Source organism: Electrona antarctica, assembly GCF_951216825.1.
Source record: "Electrona antarctica genome assembly, chromosome: 3".
Lineage (NCBI taxonomy): Eukaryota > Metazoa > Chordata > Actinopteri > Myctophiformes > Myctophidae > Electrona > Electrona antarctica.
Window position 1 is genome coordinate 4,175,469 of NC_136808.1, and position 17,341 is coordinate 4,192,809.

At 44.5% G+C, this 17,341-nt stretch overlaps 1 protein-coding gene across 3 annotated transcripts in view; it reads left to right on the top strand.

Moving 5' to 3' along the window:
• Positions 1-17,341, top strand: part of trpm7 (transient receptor potential cation channel, subfamily M, member 7) — a 102,086-nt gene that overhangs the window by 65,177 nt on the left and 19,568 nt on the right. For 2 of the 3 annotated variants that reach the window (XM_079496649.1, XM_079496650.1), the window contains exons 23-30: positions 7,482-7,614; positions 8,521-8,702; positions 10,982-11,114; positions 12,319-13,145; positions 13,891-14,172; positions 15,094-15,188; positions 15,812-15,908; positions 16,476-16,552. In XM_079496649.1, coding sequence (XP_079352775.1) covers positions 7,482-7,614; positions 8,521-8,702; positions 10,982-11,114; positions 12,319-13,145; positions 13,891-14,172; positions 15,094-15,188; positions 15,812-15,908; positions 16,476-16,552 — 1,826 coding nt within the window. The remainder of the gene's footprint in view (positions 1-7,481; positions 7,615-8,520; positions 8,703-10,981; positions 11,115-12,318; positions 13,146-13,890; positions 14,173-15,093; positions 15,189-15,811; positions 15,909-16,475; positions 16,553-17,341) is intronic. The other variant, XM_079496651.1, reaches the window with a different exon arrangement.

The window sequence follows — 17,341 nt, forward strand, 5'->3', positions numbered from 1 at the left end:
GGGTTAACGTGATTATTGCCACGACAGTGATGCGGTAAGGAATGAGACGAAGTCGAGTTCCGCAAGCATCACTGAAGTGGCAATAATCACGCTAAACCACACCCTCGAGTGTAATATTGCAATTATACAACAGTTACCCTTAAAACTAAGAAGATCGCTGAAACATTTTTTTTTTTAATGACAGATGTAGTCACTACGACCACAAGTGTCCCAAGAAACTAGCTAGCCTAGCCACCGAGTTTGCTAGCGCTCTGGGAAAACGGAGCAGCTGAATTCTTTGTTTTGATTAGGTGGTGAATGGTGCTGGTTTAATCCATGGCTAGAAGGCCGTTTCAACCAATCAGATTGCTTCCTCGAAACGACCTGTGGTATAATGTCTATCGTTTGGTCTTGCAATCTATTGTGTCTATGTCTTGTCTGTATCTTGAACGGTGACGTCATGGGCGCAAAACAAATTTCAGTGCAATATCGTATCATATTGTAGAACACTTTCCTGGGGGTCTTTATGTGTGTAATATGTGGTTTTAGATATTTTAGATTTTAGCAATGTCCATGATGCCATGCATGGACACTGGGCTCACTTTCTTCCTTTACTACAATTCCCATAATGCTTTGGTGCACTGCTCCTCCTTGTGGATAGGGGAGGTCCAAGGTTTATTAACCCATTTAGGTCTGACGTAAAAAAAAAGAAATGTATTCTGAAAGAATATATTCAAAGATTTGTGTCGCATTTTCATGATTTTTCAAAAATAGCAGACCTACAAGCTTGTAGATCTGCTATTTTTCAATAGCTAAAGTATTACATAATGCTTAGTTAAAACACCAAAAGGGAGTCCAAAAGGGAGTCCATGACATCATGGACACTGCTGTAACCTCTGTGCCCAGAGTCACATTGTTTCTGTGTATTTTTTGTTTACTAGGCTCCATTTTGATGTACTTTATTATTTTCTACCAATCCGCTACTCTATGAGATTTAGTTAATTATCTGCTGGACTATATATATGCCACAAGAAGCCAGTGAGATACATGTGTTGCTATGGCAACAGGCAGTGATTGAGAGGCCCCGCCCACAGCTCACCTGGCTGATGGAGTGATGGGCAATCACAATGTTTGGGGGCCACCTGGAGAGTTTGACTCTGTCAGTCCAGGGTGGAGGTGAACAGAGAGACAGACAGGCTACTGGAGAAGCAAGAGGAATATTTCCCAAGTCTTGCCATAGTATTATATTCGGATCGTATTGGATTTCTACCAAGGAGAAGGAGAACTTTCTTTCCATTTTGGATTATTTCCCCGGATGTTGGATTTCGATTAAGGACGGACTTTGCGGAACAGTGTAAAGGGTGGTAAGAGGAGACTTACCACTACACAGAGCATTGACTGGTTGGATTGGATTTATTTTGGACGTTTAAGTTTTGGACAGTGCCAGGACACTTGTAACCTGACTCCGCCAGATGGGGCAGCAGAGAGTACACTGGGTTCCCCCCCTCCTGCTCCCATCTGGGAACTCTCAGGCAGACTTGATGCCCGGCCACAAAACGGCCTGGCCAATCAGCAGCAACAGGAGGGGGGAACCCAGTGTACTCTCTGCTGAGTCAGGTTAGGACACTTGAGCTTTACACCCATACCTTTTGAGGCAGTTTTATTTTATTTTGATTTGATTAAGTGAACATTTTGTGATGAGAAACTTCATTTAGTTTTTTGTTGACTTGCAGCCACAGTTTCATCTCTGTTTGGGCACTTTTCTGTTGGCATGCGACCAGTTGCATCTGTGTTTGGGCACAGTTGACACAGCCTATCTGTCTCCCATCCAAGTACTGACCAGGCCCTACCCTGCTTAGCTTCCGAGATCGGACGAGATCAGGCGTGTTCAGGGTGGTATGGCCGTAAGCTTTTTGCTCCTGGTTACGTGCCTCTTCGCCTGATCAAGTCCTCGGCCAGTCCTCACTGCAGGGACAGCAGAGGCTGTATGAGTTTGACCTGTGGTTCCAGTGGACTCATTTGATGCCATTGATCTTGTCGAAGGAGGTCTATAAGCTGCCACTGGTAGTCCGCTGGGGCATGGCCTTCTTAAACCAGCTCCAGGGATCTTGGACCGTGCAGGCACAACTGTATCTGCAGATTCTGCACTAGGTGTCAAGATAGACCTGGAGATTCCTGTAGCCCCTTTGGGGAGGGGACCAGCAGTATTTCTGGTGGCTTCCAGTCCTGCTTGGGCTCTCCTCCCACCAAAGTGAGGTGTCTTTGAAAGTCCAGGAATCGATGCTGCGCCACATTTCCATAACTTTGCAGCAGATGCTTTGCACTGGGGATGGTCAGGAATGTCTTTCGGTCACCAACAATGTTTGTCGGTGGAGCCAACAGAGTGTCTGGTTCATTTCTCTGCACCACAGAGGATGTTCCCATCTCTTGTTTCATGATGAACTTGTTTACAATTTACAATTTACAATTTAGGCATTTAGCAGACGCTCTTAATCCAGAGCGACTTACATTAAGCAAGAACAAAAAGCATGGGAATACATCACATATGTAAAAATGCATTTATCGCGAAACATGCGTAAGCTAAGAACGTGACTAGAACATATCTATATAATGACACTATACATATAAACTATAACATTGCTGTACATATATACTATGAAGTGCTATGACTACATACAATGCACTTATTGTGCTGTCTACATGATATGCTATAAGTCTGTTTCAAATGCTATATAAGTCTAAGAAGTGCTGTCTAAGGGGGGTAGGGTAAGTGCTATGGGCCATGATGGAGTCTGAAAAGGTGGGTTTTCAGACTACGGCGGAAGATCGGGAGTGATGCTGCAGTTCTGACTGCAACGGGAAGTGCATTCCACAGTTTTGGGGCCAGAAGGGAGAAGAGTTTGGGACGTGTGGAGCGTTGTCCCGGCGTTTTTAGTGAGGGTACTTCCAGCTTCCCTGCGTTGGGGTTGTTTACTTGGGGAAGTTGGGGTGTAGATGTTGAAGGCAAGAATTCCCTCAAATCTAAAGTTTCATTCAAATTACATCCCAGGCTTTGAGAGAGGCCATCACAGAATCCTTCTGAATTTAGTGTGCTTGAGTGTGTATCACCACTACAGTCGCTTCCAGATTCAGTAACTGTTACAGTAACAGTAGGCCCAGCAGCAAAAGCTGCCAGTGCCACTACATCAGCTCCGGCTTCAGAGACCATCCCTATATCAGATCCTTCTCTGGCTTCAGAGACCATCCCTATATCAGATCCTTCTCTGGCTTCAGAGACCATCCCTATATCAGATCCTTCTCTGGCTTCAGAGACCATCCCTATATCAGATCCTTCTCTGGCTTCAGAGACCATCCCTATATCAGATCCTTCTCTGGCTTCAGAGACCATCCCCATATCAGATCCTTCTCTGGCTTCAGAGACCATCCCCATATCAGATCCTTCTCTGGCTTCAGAGACCATCCCTATATCAGATCCTTCTCTGGCTTCAGAGACCATCCCTATATCAGATCCTTCTCTGGCTTCAGAGACCATCCCCATATCAGATCCTTCTCTGGCTTCAGAGACCATCCCTATATCAGATCCTTCTCTGGCTTAGTTCAGAGACCATCAATATATCAGATCCAGCTCTGGCTTCAGAAAACCTCTATAAACCACTATATTTGGTTCAGCTTCAGATACTGCCACTACAACAGGCTCAGCATCAAACGTGTTATCCAGATGAGACATTTTGGCATCAGGCTGCGCTTCAGCTGTTGTAACATTACACTTTGACGGACAAGGTTGGTGTACATCAAATGTGTCGTTTTTACGGCTAGTGATCTGGTTAGTGAGCTCGTTTGGACTGACCATGTCAAACGTTTTCTGGAGGTTGACACTCGTGCTGCTTTCAGACAAAGTAATTGTACTACTGAGAGTAGTAAGAGATTTAGTTTGAAAGGCATTGCTGTGAGGCCCAGCTTCAGACACTTCCCCTACACCAGGCTCAGCATCAAACGTGTTATGCAGGAGAGACATTTTGGCATCAGGTTCTGCATCATTACACTTTGAGGGGCACGGTTGGTGGACATCAAACGTGTTGTTTTTACAGCTAGTGGTCTGGTTAATGATGTTAGATGGACTGTCCACGTCAAAGGTGTTTTGGTTAACATTACTCATTGGGCTTTCAAACAAAATATGTGTGCTGCCAAACACTGACTGAGATTTAGTTTCCAAGGTACTGCTGAGAGGGGAAGTAAAAGTTCTGTTCTGGAGATCATTGCATGAATCTTCTGAAGCAGACCCACAGGGTCTCGGTTACACCGCTATAAGTTTGAAGAGTCGGTGTGGCACAAATTGAAGAAACCGAGGTCATGAAGGAACTATCAAATGTACATCCATGTGGCATAGTCTCATCCTCTATGAAACTCACAGGAAAACTTGAGGGCATGGTCCACTATTGGATTGCACCGGAGAAGGCAGTCTCTCATCACCTATGAAACGCACAGGAGTAGGCGCAGTCTCATCCATTATGGAACGCACAGGAGAAACGGTAGGAGTGCTACTGGAAGCCGTTGCATCTATACGGTTTTCTGTCGCCTGTGCTGGGTCTTCACCATAATTATACAGGGGAGATGTGAACTTCTAAATTACTCAAAGACCCTGCAGATTGAGATCTTCTCCCTCTCCAAAATAAGTATTTTGAAACTGGGGTGAAGTTGAGTGGCAAACCGTGAGCCTGTGACTTTGATTTGATTGCACCATTGTTATTTTGAGCTGGCGTGGCAAAGTGGCAGCCACCATTGAATGTGTTGGTCTCTAGACTTCGGATCCCAGCATCATGGGGTGGGGTGGAGAGGGACATTCTGCAACATCTCTTCCTTGGCCTGTGAACTTATGATGAACGCTTTCACAGCCTTTATCCATATGCATTGGCTAACGCTTGTATAAGAGACCCTTTTCTTGTTCCTGCTTCTTCTGGACGAGGGCCTTTAAGCTTCTTCAACAGAAACAAACCTTCAGTCCTCACATTCTGCAGTCTTCATCTGCAGCCTTCTTTTTTTTTTTTTTTTTTAATAATTTTTATCCCACGATTTTGTAACCCATTTTTCACCCCTGTGTCAATTATCTAATGTGATCCTGGGCTCTACACACCCTCCGCCAGCCTAGTCCCCATATATGGGGGACATGGGGAGAGCAACGGACTTGAACTCATGCTTCCTTCATGCCTGAGTGTCCAAGTTACTCCTTTACACCTGGCAGGGGGGAGTTTCCCTGGTTGGACGTAGCGCGTGGAAGGAACACGTTATTCCAACCAGTTCCTTTCCCCTCCATCAGGCGCCCCGGCTGGCCAGGGGGAGGCAGTTTAGAGACCAGGATTACTGCATGTTTTTTGTGAGGGTACCTACCCTAGGGGACACGGGGAGAACATGCAAACTCCACACAGAAAAGCCCTTTCGCCAACCCCGCCTTGGGTATGGGCACTGATGACGCGGAGGAGGAAACACGCCGCCAGCACCCACAGTGTCCCGAGCGGGAATCGAACCCAGGACCTTCTAGCTGTGAGGCGACAGCACTACCAACTGTGCCACCGTGCCCATCTGCAGCCTTCTGTCATTCATTTCATCGCTGCGCTGGAGAGGACTGAAGGACTGTTGAAGAAAATACTTGCCACAATGGTGCTTTCATGTTGGCTGATGGCAAGATCAACAGTGCCATTGGTCATGCAATGATTGACTGTGTCTTTCATGGTCGACAGTACACAGTCGATGTCAAGATCATGAAAGACGAGCACCTGGCTTTTCCAGTTGTAACTGGACTTCATGTTTCTTACGGGAATCATCCTTGACTTCAAGAACTCCCGCTATGCCACACAGAGGAGACCAACTTGAGTACCATCCTTTCAACCACCAAAGCTCGACACTTGACCCGTTGCATGGTGCACATCTGTACCTTGCTGTCCCAGTACCCGCTGCTGAATGTATCCGCACCAGTAGGCAACTGAAGGATGGAAGGGAGCAAGAAGGTGATCCCGGTCTGGTAGACCATGTGCAAAGACTGGTTCAAGCAGCATCTGCCAGTGAACAGGTTCAGGGCCAGCTAGAACCTCTTCTCAATGACTGGTCATCTGTCTGTACAGACTCTCTTGGCCACACATCAGTGGTTACCCACAGCATCCTAACTGAGGTTCGAAAACTTTATTTTGTTTTTGATTTAATAAATTGCAGTTAAACTTATTTTCTGATTCTTTAGCTATTCTTATTCTGAACTGACCCACCACCTCCCTCATTTTTGCTATAATTGGTTCCTTAATTGTTATTGTTGCAACCGTTATACTGCTAAAATCTAAAATATCTAAAACCACATATTACACATTATAAAGACCCCAGGAAAGTGTTCTAAATCGTCTAAACGTCATTAACATGTATTTTTTATTTTTTGCAAAAAGGGTGAAGTCAAGTGTCCCTTTAATTGACCATTAAATATAATCATCACCAGCCACTGTGGCCGGCTGGGAAAATGCTATTTTATATGATATGATAGGCTTGTCCAAATACGACTTATTATAAGTACGACAGAGCAGTTAACTCATCAGTCCTCCTAACTTATTCTGTTCTTTTTGGTAAGCGAGTAAAGCGACACTTCTACACGGAGCACATATGCTTTTGGACACTATAAATGTGCTTTAGCCCATTCTGGGCGGGAACCCCTTTTGGTGTTAGCATTATGTTATGCTTTAGGTCTGCTATTTTTGAAAAATCGAAGAACGACTGACATAGAAACATAGCTTTTTCAGCAAACTGTCAGGATGTAGAAGACATTTTTTAGAATCTGATCTCAGGTCAAAATGGGTTAGAGGACAGATTGCATCTGTGCTAAAGTGGAAAGAAGCGCTGCGCTAAATGCAACGAGGTGTTCAGTTTGGTGGTTCACTGCACACGCACGTATCTGCGTTTATTATATAATAACGGCCGATTCAATTATCCTTTGGCCGGAAAAAGGTCTAATCTTGCCGGGTCACGGTTGGCCAGCCAAAAACATTGCCTATAGCGGAAACCCTGATTGTGATATGAGACTAGACAATTGTCTGGACTCCATCGTAGTATGATGTGTGCTATCTTTTCCTGATTATTAAAGTCTTTATTACAGTAAAGTTTGAGCCTGACTCAAACTGAGCCTGACTGTTCTATTATTATTAACTCACCCACTTAGTTTTTATACAGGCATTACTGATGATGTTTTTAATGTGTGAAAGTACCAATGATCATACCGCCACATTATCTACGTATGTCAAGGTATTCGGTAAAGAAATAACAACATATTTGATTTACGTCCGTATCACCCAGCCCTTATTCTCAAAACCAAATGGCAGAAACTTGTTTTGTCAAGCCATGCGATTGTTTTGCCTTTGCACCTTTGTCTCCTGATGGAGCTTCTGTTTTGGAAATCAGTGTGCTTCACGCCTCAAGTCAATGATTGTGTGTATCTCTGTGAATGTATACATGATGTTCCCCTCTCTCCACAGTGTGTGCCAATAACAGTGAGGCAGCAGTCAAGCCTCTGTGCACGGCCGGAGTGTGGCTGACTCCTCTGCTACAAGCAGTCTACCTCTTTGTACAATATATTCTAATGGTCAACCTGCTCATCGCCTTCTTCAAGTAAGACTCCTGGCGTGTTGCGCAAAGATCGCTAAAGACAGATAGTGGTTCTCAAATTTGTTTATTTTCATGGACCCTAAGTTTGGTATGCATTAGAGGACATGGACCCCCATAACTCTGAGCGTGTATGAATGGAACCAAATGGACCGACCAGTAGGGGTCCAGTTGATTCAATTTGTACATTCTCAGAGTGACAGACCTGTAAGGGTCCATTTGGATCTTAACTATCAATCATTTAGCCGTGGATCACCTGGAACCCCCCTCAAGGACCCCTGGGGGACCCTGGTCACTTTGAGAACTACTACTGTATGAGATTAACGTCACATGATAATATGGCATATAGAGTGCATAATACAGGGATTCACTAAAAGCTGTATATACCACTATACCTGGCGTCCTTATTTTGTGCATGTCATTATTGCCAAAAATGTTCAAAATCATTCACCTTTTCCCCCCGAAAATGTCAGATTCACAAGCTTACAAAAACCACAAGCCTGATCACAAGCTTGTATTTTGTACATTTTCAAATAGGAAAAGTATAAAATGGGGCATAAGTGGTGAATTATCTAGTCCAGCCATAAGTACTTGCATTCAGTCCTGTCTGTCCTCCTGTCTCTGTCTGCAGATCATCTTCCATACTACTAGGTACTGTTCTAGACAATCGCCTAGGAACACTACTGTAATGGCTATTGACAAGGCGATCATCAGCATCATAATTATGTCTTGTGCGTGCTGCCAGCAGGCCAAGGACCTCGATTCCATTTCCTGCATATTTTTCATATCGGGACAGTCAACGATTAGACTATGTCTATTTGTGAATGAATAATCGCAGAGCATCACCCTTACTGACTGACTTCCTGGTTTGTGTTGTGGTCATGACGTTATCCTCTTGTTTGTCGGTTCCAGTAATGTGTATCTGCAAGTGAAGTCCATCTCTAACCTGGTGTGGAAGTACCAGCGCTACCATTTCATCATGGCCTACCATGAGAAGCCTGTCCTCCCTCCCCCCTTCATCCTGCTATGCCATATCTACTCTCTCTTCTACTGCATGTGTCGGAAGAGGAAGAAGGAGAGGACCTACGGACCAAGTACGTACAGTGATTTATCAAACCTTTTGAGGGGGGCGCTATAGCCCCTCCGATGCATGGCTTTTGACATTACGTCATATGGCAGCCAAAAGAAAACAAAAATCGAATGGCAGTCAAAAGTGTGAAAAAAAAAAAAACCTCAGGTGGTCGGACTTCACAAGCTACTCAGAGCTACATTACACTCACAGCTCATGTTATGACATGTGAATGGGAGAAGGAATAGTTGTGTCCTACAGATTTTAGTCATTTCTCTTCCCGCTTTTTTTGTTCTGTATCGTGCAGCTTTGGTAGGTTCCAACCCTAGTAGCCAGTCACTGTGATAAGCCGCCCACCACAGTCTGGTGATTATCAATACCACTGTAACTCAACCCGATTGGATTTGTAAGGGATAATATCTGGCTAGGTGGTCATTGTCGGGAGATAATTCACCGACAGGGAGTTTAACCACCGAGGCGAAGCCGAGGTGGTTAAACTCCCTGAAGGTGAATTATTTCCGGGTCCTGCTTCGTCTATTTCTCGCTCAAATGTTTTCAAAAACATTTTTGAGAGCAATGTTTAGCTGTAAATGAAATTGTGTGTCACTAGTGTGTGTGTGTGTTTACATGGCTGTCATGTTGGAAACAGCAGTAAATCAAGCGGGGCGCAGCCGGTGCTCAGAGGGTTTGATTAGGCAGCGGTCTGTTATACAGCGGAGCGGTCATTATCATCACATAACTCACCGCTGAATTAAGCGTTTGCCCAATCAGAATCAAGCATTCAACCAAGCCATGTAATAAATTAAGATATTAACTAGCATTTCTTGGACAAGTAACAAACCATCAGAGAGCTTTTCCTCCTCTCATCCAAGCCAAATGATGCCAGTTTGGTAGGTACGTAAGGTAGGTACATGGTAGCTTAGGGAGGTTAACAGATCGACATGCTCAGTCACAACACATCGAACTGTGTTGTGATCTGCTAATGTCACTATTGTGTTTTTGAAATTTCTAGAAAATTTTAATTTGTACTTAAAGGACCACTTCACCACTTTTCAACCTATCTTCATATAATAGGTCCTCACTAATAATCATGATAAAAAGGCACAAATGTTTTCTACTCAGTCTGTGTCTCATAGGAGGGCTGTGGGCAGTTTAGAAACCGTCTTCCAGTGACATCATCATTAGGCAGATTCTTTTTTAAACAAGATTTTTTTACAAAAATGTTTAGATTTTCATTATCATGAGAACGATGGCTTCCATTTTCGCATTGCAACTTTTCAGGACTAGAAAGCCTGCAGTTTCTATTAGCTTGGATTCCCCATCGATGATGTCACTGGAAGACGGTTTCTGAACTGCCCACAGCCCTCCTATGAGACACAGACCGAGTAGAAGGAAATTGCGCCATTTTTTCATGATTATTAGTGAGGACCTATTATATGAAAATAGGTTGAAAAGTGGTGAAGTGGTCCTTTAAGCGTACTTAAATATGCTAAGTATCTTTACAATCAAGCAGTAAGTACAAATTTGACAGAGCAGCTTTCACTTTTAGTTGAGTTGTATTTCAACAATGTCTATACTTTGACTCAAGTACTGGGGTTGAGTATTTTGTCCACCACTGGGGGGCGCCACACTTCTTTCTCATCTTTTTGTGACAGAGGTTGTAGTTTGTGGACACAGGTTTCACATTCAGATTGAAATCAACTGTTTGTATGAAAGCCTACCACAATGATGGCTAATAGCAGAAGCCTTACTCTCTATCCTTGTTCTGTGGGTAACAGGTTCATCTCGCCCCTTTTCCATCTCGCCCCACTACTCTACCTAGCTGTAAATAACAAACATAATTCATGTTTGTGATTATTTAAAAGGTATTATCATATTCATTTATCATTAAGTTCACTCTGTATATCCACGGGCATAATAGCATGATGATGCCATTACAAAACATGGGCTACATGGAAGAAATGTGATTAATAAAACGAAATTAACTGCTAGAAGGTCATAGATTTACTTAATTAAGCAGTCACCGTCTCTGTGACATGTTGTTCTTTCTAAATTTTACAGAGTATAGAGATCGACTACTATGCAATCAAATAAATCTGTATACAAGATAATTTCAGAGAGGGAGGGAAATACTAAATTAACTGTTAACTACATTAAAAAAATCGCGGGGCGAGTTGGTAAAAGGGGCGAGCAGTCTCATATTTGTTCTCTGCAGGCTCCTGCCCACACTTGTTTGTTCTCACACAAGTAAAATAATAGTAAAAAAAAATAATAATGTTAATCGTGTGTCCCTCTGTCCTACAGAGCTGTTTCTGACCGAGGAGGACCAGAAGAAGCTGCATGACTTTGAGGAGCAGTGTATGGAGACCTACTTCCACGAGAAAGACGATCAGTTTCACTCGGGGAGTGAGGAGCGCATACGCCTCACTTCAGACAGGTGCCACCTTTCTTACATTCTCACTGCCCTTTCCCAAGTTACAAGCAGTGCTTCTCAAACAGTACAGGCCTGACTGTACTGTTTGAGAAGCACTGCTTATTTCTAAAAGATTTTTGCCGCATTTTTACGATTTTTCAAAAATAGCAGACCTACAAGCTCGTAGCGCGCCACTCGGTGGCGCGCTATGAGCTTGTAGATCTGCTAGTTTTCAATAGCTAAAGTATAACATAATGCTTAGTTAAAACACCAAAAGGGGTTCCCACCCAGAATGGGTTAATGTCAAGGACTTCCAAAAATGTATATGTAATAATTGGCCACCTTCTGAGCCCCATCTGAAAATATCATGTATATATTGTATAAGGGACCCTTATACATAAGATTTATTTATTTCATGATGTTTTGAAAATAGCAGATCTACAACATGTTGTGAGCTTTATAGATCAGCATTTACAATTAGCCGATGTATAGGTTTGAACTTTGATGCTATATATTGTATAGCAAAGTTGACATGTTGCTGGGGACCCCCTTAAGGACCCAGGGGTGTCCCCAGACCCCACTTTGAGAGAATAATTTGCATTATTTTAAACAAACAAGATCAAAGACTACTACCAAGATTACGTGTGAGCCTGAACTCTTCACTTCAGTCAGTCCATGAAATTGATGTCACATAAATACAACATGAATACAACTGCTAGAAGTGCCTAAAAAATGTGTAGCAAAAAATATGGTGAGGCAGCTTTCTGCTTTTACGGGCCAACGGCCTGGAATAAACTACCATTCCAGCTCAGACACGCACCCTCTGTAGACATTTTAAATCTCAACTCAAGACTCACCTCTTCACTCTTGCTTTTAGTTGAGTTTTAATATCTGTGTTCCTACTCTGTCCTGACTGAATTGCTGCATGTTGTGTTTTTATTTTCTTCTATGTTTTTATACTTTTATTTTGTTCTTTGTTCTATCATTTTAACTACTTGGTTGTGTTTTATTGTATTCTATTTTTGTGTTCTGCCCTGGGCCTGGCCCTGTGAAGAATGTATGAAAGGTGCTATATAAATAAAGTTTATTATTATTATGAGATTAACAAAACATGAGATCTGCTAAACCGTTCAGGCATGACTTATTTCACATTTTTTAATTTAAAATGTGTTTTTCCTCTGTGTTCTGTGGTGTGGAAATCTGATCCATGTCCTTTCTCTCGTCTCAGGGTCGAAACGATGTGCATCCAGCTGAAAGAGGTCGGAAACAGAGTTAACTTCATCAAACGCTCTTTGCAAACACTGGACTCTCAAATCGGACACCTCCAGGACCTGTCCGCTCTCACCGTGGACACCCTGAAGGCCCTCACGGCACAGAGAGCCTCCGAGGCCAGCCACGTCCACAACCAGATCACCAGGGAACTCAGCCTCTCCAAGAATGTGGTCCCCAGCCTGGGCCCCGCCGGCAGCACGGACGCTGGGCCTCTTTCGAAGTCCTCTCTGCTCGGGGGCAAACGTAGCGTAGGGGCCTACTTTGGCTCTTCCTTTGCCTCCTCCTTCCCGCAGGTCGGAGGCAGCATTGCGGAATCTCTGTTTGGGAGTGGGAACGCAGGGAGAGCGATGGTTGTGGGGAGCGGCAGCAGGAGAGCGGCGGGTCTGCAGGGGCTGGACCCCACGCTCAGCCCCGAGAGGAGGGAGCGGCTGGCCGGGCAGGGGCTGGGGCACACCGCTGCAGAGGCTGGCTCCTCGGGCGGCGCCGGCGCCGGTGCCTTTGCCCACCACAGTGCCACAGTGGCTGGTTTGACCCCTCCAGAGCTGCGTCTCAGAGGCCACTCGTTCACCCAGAAGCAGCTGACCCGTCCACAGGAGCCGGGCCTCTCCGACTCCCCCTCCAGCCTGCCCAACGTGCCCTCCTCCCCTGGGGCTCATTTTTATCTCAGCAGCACCCCATCCCAGCCCAGCGGCTCCAGCCACCCAGAACTGGCCCTCGCTGGGCTGTACCAGCATCCCATCCAGCCAGCAGACAGCACCACGGTAGAATTCGGGGCTTTTGTGGGTAAGTACAAAAGTGAGGCTGAGCATGATGTGAAGGTAGAGAGAAAGTGGTGTGTGTGTGTGTGTGTGTGTGTGTGTGTGTGTGTGTGTGTGTGTGTGTGTGTGTGTGTGTGTGTGTGTGTGTGTGTGTGTGTGTGTGTGTGTGTGTGTGTGTGTGTGTGTGTGTGTGTGTGTGTGTGTGTGTGTGTGTGTGTGTGTGTGTGTGTGTGTGTGTGTGGTTGGGAGCCAGTGTGTGTGGGGGTTTGCAGGGAAAAAAGGTTGGGAGCCAATGTTGTGCTGTTGTCATTGTGTCTGCTAGCCATCTCTGCTTGCTTTCTGCGCTGTCAACCCCGCTAGAACTGTTGTCATTGTGTCTGCTAGCCACTCTCTGCTTGCTTTCTGCACTGACAACCCTGCCAGGACAGACAGGGGAGTGAGCAGGGTTTCTGCAGACCCACAAAAAAAGACTTAAAATGAATGCACGTAAGACAATAAGGGGCCTTTTAAAAAGGCTTAAATACGTGCTTAAAATGCCACAGACAGATTTAGTATTTATTTTGTTATATTAGTTCAAAATGAATGACAGCGATGTTGATTTTATTGAATTTATCATTTCTACACTAAATCTCCTTTCTGAAAATAGATGGCTCAGATCTACAAGCTCAAGGCATGTTGTGTGCTTGTAGATCAAGTGCGTTAATTTAAGTCCGAGTGGCATTGAATGTGAAGTCTTAAAAGTCTTAAATGTAACTTGCCTGAACCTGCAGAAACCCTGGTGAGGAAGGGGGGAAGGGGGTTTGTAAACGAAGCGTTCTGTGACGACGAGGCCGACGCCCCGTTGGCTCCCGAGGCCGTCTGTCCGATGGCCTCGCCATCGGCCCAGGGTTGCGCCCCAGCCCGTGCTGCGGTGCACAGGAGACCCCGTGGACGACGACGGGAGAACACAAAGGGCAGTGCGTCGGAGGCGTCGGCCCCACCAGCGGCCTCCCGACTGAGGCAGAGCTGGTCAGATGACCGGCTTACCAAGAGAGAGCCAAGCGGGACCAGAGGTTTGAGACGATGAAGCGCAGGGCTGCCTATGCTGGGTGCTGGGGGCCTCATGGGACCCCATGATCAATCGGGTGTCCCAGGGGACCTTTTCCGGTTTCTTTTTCCAGGCTTCTGTCCGTCTTTGTCTGGGCTTTGTGTGTTCTTGTTCTTCTGTTGGGTGATTCTGAAGGGCTTGTGACCTGACTGGAGCATGAGTGATCTGCTCGGTTGTTTGTACGTTTGTCTCCCTGTAAATACGATCGGTTGTGGATTTGTGAAGATGAGGAGATGATTTCTTCATCGGTGTGTTTGTATCTACTTGGAGTACTGTACCACATGGGTGGCATTTTGACATAGAAATCAAAGGGACATTTCAAATTTGTTCAGATACCCTAATAAAGCATATAACTGCGGTACTCGAAATAGACTAAAACAAACTTAATGGAAATGTATATCTTAGTATTTGTGAATTCTAGCTATAAGCATGGTGGCAAACATCAATCCACACATTTTCTGCCATTTAACTGAACGCGAATGTTTAACCAGATGTTGCATAGCGGATACAGAGACTATATTATTAGAAATAGTAGGCCTTTTAAATGTCAAATGGTCCCGCATGTTCAAATTGTGGATACTGTACTTTAACCCATTTTGCGGGAACCCCTTTTGGTATTAGCATTATGTTATGCTTTAGCTATTGAAAAATAGCAGATCTACAAGCTCATAGCGCGCCACCGAGTGGCGCGCTACGAGCTTGTAGGTCTGCTATTTTTGAAAAATCGAAGAACGACTGACATAGAAACATGGCTTTTTCAGAAAACTGTCAGGATGTAGAAGACATTTTTAGAATCTGATTTCAGGTCAAAATGGGTTAATGTTGGTGTTTTCTGGACATATAGACAGTGTGGTGGAGCTCCTCTCAGTGTTTATATTTTCTTCAGGACATAGAGACAGTATGGAGCTCCAGCATTCATCTTCCAAAGACGTGTCCACCTCCAGCAGACAGCACAGCCCCGTCATACGCCCCAGACAACAGGTACCGTTTGTGTGTGCATGCGACGTGTGTGTGTGTATGTGAATCTGTTCAGACTTTATACCACTGTGTGCTCTGTCGTCAGGGCCTTCTTCTTTTAGTCCTGTAGTTCATTGCCATTTAACCCGTTTGGGCCTGACGTCGAAATAAAAAAAACTCTGAAAGAATATATATTCAAAGATTTGTGCCGCATTTTTAGGATTTTTCAAAAATAGCAGACCTACAAGCTCGTAGCGCGCCACTCAGTGGCGCACTATGAGCTTGTAGATCTGCTATTTTTCAATAGCTAAAGTATAACATAATGCTTAGTTAAAACACCAAAAGGGGTTCCCGCCCAAAATGGGTGGCCCCTTCAGGCCCTGGGTGAAAATATTGCAATTGTGAAATATCGCATTTAAGTCCTAAATACATTTCCAGGCACACTTAAAAAAAAAGTTAAGTGACATTTTTTAAATCTCGGTGCACTGCATTTCAAGTTAGTGGTCTTTTCCTCTCATTTCACTTGTGAAATTGGTGTTTATATTTCATTAACAGTATTTATAACTGCTACAAACATTATTTATAACCACTGAAAATCAACAGTTGGGAGCACCTATCGCCTTAACGTGCATGTGTGTCTCTCTCAGGGTCATTCTGAAGGTCAGGGTCATATCAGGGTGGTCAACTCGTACGCTGGCTTCACAGAGTTTGACAGAAGTCCTGCCCTCCTCCACCCCGACTCTAGTAAGTGAACACTCAACAAGGGGCCTGTAACTTCCATGTACTACTGGTGATTCGAACCCGGGTCCCCCAATGTAAGTAAGTAATTAGCCTTGCTGAGCCATGAGGCCCATAGGGCAGGAGCCTATCTCCTGTTTCTGTAGCGTGAGGCAGCTTGATGTACAAGTACACCCCCTGGACATGACGCTAGTATGTCGCAGGGACTTACCCCCAATCCAACCCTTGATGCTGAGTGTCAAGCAGGGAGGCACTGGGTCCCATTTTTACAGTCTTTGGTATGACCCGGCCAGGGATTGAACCCGACCTTCCAGTCTCAGGGCGGACACTCTAACCACAAGGCCACTGAGCTGGTACTCCCCCAATGTACACAACTGTTAACTTTTTAATTTCAAGCCCCTGAGTTTGGAAGCCATCTGTACTTTTGTCATAACTTTTGTCTGATGGCCTGCCGGTTCTTACGTTGGATTGGAAGATTGTAGGGGGCTTAAGAAAAGACTTCTTTATTCAGAAAACAGAAAATGATGTAATTAATACGACATTATTATGATTTATTCTTTTCTTTCTCTGTAGCTCTGAAAAAGAAAGAGAGGAGCCGAGTGTCGGCCGAAGACATCCTTGTTCATGAGGACCCCAGAGCTGCTGTCCTGGTCAGAATACGAATTATTAGTTAGCTTATTAATATGTTCATGAGATGATTACTTACTGGTGGCAATTAACCTCCACAGAATGTCCGGTCAGACCCAGAACACAAAAGAATGTCTGTTAAGCTGAAGGATTTATTAGAGTCTTCACACACACATCACGATTATGCATCAGCATTTTGCTAGCCCCTCCGACAACTAGCTTTCACTCGTGACGTCATGTGGCAGCCAAGTCTATGGACTTGTAATGTTTGCTTTAACCCATTCAGGCCTGACGTCGAAATTTAAAAAAAAAAGTTTTCTAAATCATGACAATTTTCGGAAAGATTTGAGGCACATTTTAATTTTTTTTCAAAAATAGCAGACCTACAAGTTCATAGCGTGCCACTCGGTGGCGCGCTATGAGCTTGTAGATCTGCTATTTTTCAATAGCTAAATTATAACAATGTTTAAAACACCAAAAGGGGTTCCCGCCCCAAAATGGGTTAATGGTTAATGTGGTTAAACGCTAACGTGACATGGATGCGTTCCAGGTCTCAATGGATTAAGCATAGCCCAAACATTTAGACTCTCGTAGAGTTTTTTTTCTCGATTCTGACGAATCTCTCTACGAGAGTCTAAACGGCACTACTGCCAAAATGCTTGGAAGGGGCGAACCTTTTTGCCTCAAAATCACTCTTACCTTACCGTACAAATGCAAAATCTAAGCTCCTTTATCGTTTGCCCCACTTGTCCGGTGGGTGTACGCCAAACAATTACACAGCGTACGGCCGTAGTTTTCAATAAAAAAGGTAT